At 48.5% G+C, this 1,976-nt stretch overlaps 1 protein-coding gene across 1 annotated transcript in view; it reads left to right on the top strand.

Moving 5' to 3' along the window:
- The first annotated feature begins 760 nt into the window (after positions 1 to 760).
- The window catches only part of LOC105503522 (ret finger protein-like 3), a 6,144-nt gene continuing 4,928 nt past the window's right edge, over positions 761 to 1,976 (top strand). The window contains exon 1 of the mRNA XM_011930420.1: positions 761 to 1,720. Coding sequence (XP_011785810.1) covers positions 1,348 to 1,720 — 373 coding nt within the window. The 5' untranslated portion in view covers positions 761 to 1,347. The remainder of the gene's footprint in view (positions 1,721 to 1,976) is intronic.

The following is a 1,976-nucleotide window of genomic DNA, read 5'->3' as shown; positions in this document are numbered from 1 at the left end:
GAGCCACTGCGCTCAGCCAGCAAATAAACTTCTAGCCACAAGACCATTTAGACACTCACTTTATGCTCAATGCTAGAAATGTTTCTTCGTGGTACAACGTATGGAACAAAGTCACAGCAGAAAAATATGGAACATCTCAAATCATGAATGTCAATGAAGTAGATTAATTAGGAATTGCATTTTAAATACTAAAAAGTATTGTTACAGTTGTCCTTTGGGTTTTATGGGCCGTGGCTCCGTGTCCCTCCCACACCTGTCCGAGTGGCTTCTGCTGCCTCTCTGTGCTCTGGCTGCCTCACCCTGCACTGTGCTGCTGTCTCACTGACATCACAACTCTTCTGCAAATCTATCTTGCTGTCTGTCTGTTCCTTCTTCCCTGGAGCAGCTGAAAGGATCATCTTGTGAATTTGACTCATTTCATAAGTCATTCTCACACTCTTTACGTTGTATCCAGCCTGGTTTTGGCAGAAAGTTTTTCTCACATACAGGATACGCCAGGGCTGGACTCTGTCTTTATATGTGTATGTGGAGTGACCCAGAATCCAGCCAAAAGCAAACCCCAAACGGTTACTTTATGACCGGAATCCAATTCATTCCAATCACCTAAAGTTCACCTGGCTCCCCACACACTGTCTCCCGAGCTTTGTTTTCTTGCTCAGACACTGAATCCTGAGGCGTGATCTTGTCCCATTGTACATCATTTTTTATTTTTTATTTTATTTATTTATTTTTTTCCTTTTTTTTTTTTTTTTGAGATGCAGTCTCGCTCTGTCACCCAGGCTGGAATGCAGTGGCGCGATCTCAGCTCGCTCACTGCAAGCTCCGCCTCCCGGGTTCACGCCATTCTCCTGCCTCAGCCTCCCAAGTATCTGGGATTACAGGTGTCTGCCACTGTGCCTGGCTAATTTTTTTGTATTTTTAGTAGTGATGGGGTTTCACCATGGTGGTCAGGCTGGTCTCGAACTTTTGACGACCTCAGATGATCCACCCACCTCGGCCTCCTAAAGTGCTGGACAGGCAAGAGCCACCGCGCCCGACCTCCCAGCCCCTAATTCTTATGTTCATCAATCAGTCTCTTGCTTGGGCTGCTCTAGGAGGAGGTGAAATGACCCCACCTCGCTGCTGCTCGTCGCATGGGTGCTGCCGTGTCACTGGCTCAGGCTCAGCTGCTGGGTCCCCAGGAGAATGAACCCTTCCTCCACCTCAGCTCAGAGCACAGTGATGACTCGTGACTTTCCCAAAAGAACTTCAAATCTGTGAAGACGGGGGTTGGGGGGATGTGCTTGAGTGTTTGTACTCACGGCCTTGTTCTAGGTGTGACAAAGCTGGAACACAATACCTCTATGCATGAAAAGGTTGTCACTTGTCACAACTAACAGGCTTTCACCTCATGGAAATTTTCTTCCCTTGCGTACTTTTGCCCTGGCAGTGGACATGGCTGCACTCTTCCAAGAAGCAAGCAGCTGTCCCGTCTGCTCAGACTATCTAGAAAAACCAATGTCCCTGGAGTGTGGATGCAGCATCTGCCTCAAGTGCATCAACTCACTGCAGAAGGAGCCCCATGGGGAGGACCTACTTTGCTGTTGCTGTTCTGCGGTCTCTCAGAAGAACAAAGTCAGGCCCAATCGGCAGCTAAAGAGGCTGGTTTCCCACATCAAGGAACTGGAGCCCAAGCTAAGGAAGATTCTACAGATGAACCCAAGGATGCGCAAGTTCCAAGGTAAGGAATCTGTATACCCTGCCCCCTTCCCACGACCAGACCAGGAAAAATCATTTGTGCAATTGGCCCTGCATTCCATATGCGGATTTCCTGGTGATCTTCAAAAAAAAAGGCCGGGCGCGGTGGCTCACGCCTGTAATCCCAGCTCTTTGGGAGGCTGAGGCGGGGGGATCATGAGGTCAGGAGATCAAGACCATCCTGGCTAACATGGTGAAACTCTGTCTCTACTAAAAATACAAAAAATTAGCCAGGCATG

The sequence above is a fragment of the Colobus angolensis genome, unplaced genomic scaffold (genome assembly GCF_000951035.1).
Source record: "Colobus angolensis palliatus isolate OR3802 unplaced genomic scaffold, Cang.pa_1.0 Scaffold868, whole genome shotgun sequence".
NCBI lineage: Eukaryota > Metazoa > Chordata > Mammalia > Primates > Cercopithecidae > Colobus > Colobus angolensis.
This window is presented reverse-complemented; position numbering and strand designations above follow the sequence as displayed.